Here is a 2388-nt window from a genome sequence, read left to right on the forward strand (position 1 = left end):
GGGGCTTTAGTAGTTTGTGATGCATTTGATTCGACTCTTATCTTTAACAAAATTGGGCGTGACATTATGCAACAAATACAGTTTATTGAATGTAATGCGTACAGTAGTACACTAAAACTTAACTTTCTGCCTAGTATTACATGAATATTGCCTTCTATACCTCAATCTTCAGCGATATGTAATCACATGAATATGATATATTATTGACCAAACGGCTACGTATATTCTTGCTTGTTCTAAATCCGAGAATTATAAAAGTTATTACCCACAGTCTTCTTCACAACCTAAACGATATTTTTGCTCTTGATTGTGTATAATTTGCTAAAAAAATTCCAACTATTTCAGCTATTACAATTTTACATAAATCACTGACATTATAATGTTTTAACTCTGTATGTAGTGGAAGAGAATATAATCTATAACCGAAAGAACGCGTGAAGCTTCTGAAAAAGTGTGTGAAGTTTTCATATCTGTTCGGGCAGGAGCTAATTGGATGTACAGAATATCTTAACGCACCGGCAACAGCTGTGGTTTGAATAGTAATGTCTTTGGTTCAACTTGGGAGAGAGGTGTTTCAGGAGCGGTATAAATATACAGTGGAAGTTACATAGAGCAAGCGCAGAAGATGGGCAATGCTGGCAGTACAAGAAAAATTAGTTTACAAAATGAAGATCCCGCAAGTGTGATCAAGGTTTCCGATTCAGTTGTTCAGCGTCTTAAAGGAGCAGGTGAGACGGAAAGTCAAGACGATGCACGCCCCAAGAACAGTAATTCCTTACCAAGTCAGCAGCAGTACATCAACGAAAACGAACCTTCAAAGACCTCTCTTGAAGTTAGACGTGAGAAAGAAGCTGAAATAAGAAATAATGATGTCTACTGGGAGAGAAGGTTAGCTAAGCTCCAGGACACCCATAACAGGGTAAATCGCCGAATGGAAGAAGAATACGAGGCAGCTGTTCAAGAAGTGAAGAAAAGCTTTCCAAAAATGCCAGTGGAGAACCAAGTAATACCTTGCCAGGATGCAAAGGCCGTTGTCATCAATTGCTACAAACAACACCCAAGACAGACATTATTGTGTGCAAAAGAAGTTGAAGCATTTTCAGCATGTATTGACATGAAAAGAAGAAATATTATGTCTAATAAGGCATGACAGTCGCATGGCGGTCGCGTTCACTATAGAAAAAGAACACGTAGGGAGAAGATGATGTGACCTAACATGCTGTAAAAAGACTGAGTGCTGGAGAGAGTTGTCAGTGTGGGTGTGTAATACCACATCGCCTGGATTGCCCAATCTTTAAGGAGCGACTGGAAGGAAATCGGCATGGACTGGTTTGTGTATATATGTAACTATCTTTTCCCACAGTTTATAGCATTGTTATGTAAATTTAAAATCTAATTAAAAGTACGATAAACAATACTGCTTGGGATTATTTTATTGCATCCTCCACTGTTCCATTACATATTCACAATTTCTATCCATCTGCTATTGGTATTCATTAGTTTGTTCATACGAAAACAAAAGTGCTAAAATTTTAATGATGTATGCCCATCTAACCTGTCAAAATTAGTAGGATTTTCAAATGATAATGTTTTCGTTACAGCACACTCATTGCAATACCTGCTAACGATATGCTGGGATGATGAATTAGCAGTCTATTTGTGAAAATTTCGTTATGTAGCATATAATATGAATATGGATTAAGAATGTTCTCACATTATGTTCTTCACATTCATACGGTCACTATATGCAATTATCCTGAAAGGAGACACTATTGAGGCATAAATTTATTGTAGTTAAATCATCTACAGTTGATCATGTTCGGCTATAATGAAAGAACGAATTGCAGTTTTAGAACATTAGAAATGTAGTCCATTGTTATGTAGTGCTGTGAAGCTTTCATTCTCTGTCAGGCAATTAGCTGAGTATGCTACGTGCGAGAAAAGAATTGTCAGAAGAATATGGCATTTATCTACTTGCTATGGAATGTAGGTAGGCATATATAAGTATTGATGATGAAGTGTAACTGTTTTTGAATTCTTTCAATATTAAAAAAATAGTACCTTATCAATTTGATAAGGAAAGTAGCTGCTCATCATTTCATAGGGTATGGGGTTACATGTATTGTGTTGAAATGGGGAGATCATCCAAAAGAAAGTACAACCATTCTTTTACTAAGTGATGCATTCTACAACATTAGTAATAAAACTTGGTTTATTCTTAATGTAATGTATTCTCCCGAAGATAGTTTCTTTTCCTTCTCAAGTGCTTTCTGTTACGGAGCAGTATGTGGAAGTGCAAGTGCTTAAACTATCAACCAATGATGTACTTAAACAGGAGAAAAATTTTGAGAAAAAAAACTGCCATTTGTTCCACATCATAAATGTAGT

The 2388-nt window shown here is 36.1% G+C and overlaps 1 protein-coding gene across 1 annotated transcript; it reads left to right on the forward strand.

The window, feature by feature from the left end:
• The first annotated feature begins 540 nt into the window (after positions 1–540).
• On the forward strand, positions 541–1417 carry LOC124794853 (MICOS complex subunit MIC19). The gene has a single exon (XM_047258524.1). The coding sequence runs from the start codon at positions 626–628 to the stop codon at positions 1148–1150; it is 525 nt and encodes a 174-aa protein (XP_047114480.1). The 5' UTR covers positions 541–625; the 3' UTR covers positions 1151–1417.
• Positions 1418–2388: the final 971 nt, after the last annotated feature.

This window comes from Schistocerca piceifrons, chromosome 1 (assembly GCF_021461385.2).
Source record: "Schistocerca piceifrons isolate TAMUIC-IGC-003096 chromosome 1, iqSchPice1.1, whole genome shotgun sequence".
Taxonomy (NCBI): Eukaryota; Metazoa; Arthropoda; class Insecta; order Orthoptera; family Acrididae; genus Schistocerca; species Schistocerca piceifrons.

Coding starts and splice junctions, on each gene's coding strand:
- LOC124794853 (XM_047258524.1), top strand. CDS start 626: ATGGGCAATGCTGGCAGTACAAGAAAAATTAGTTTACAAAATGAAGAT.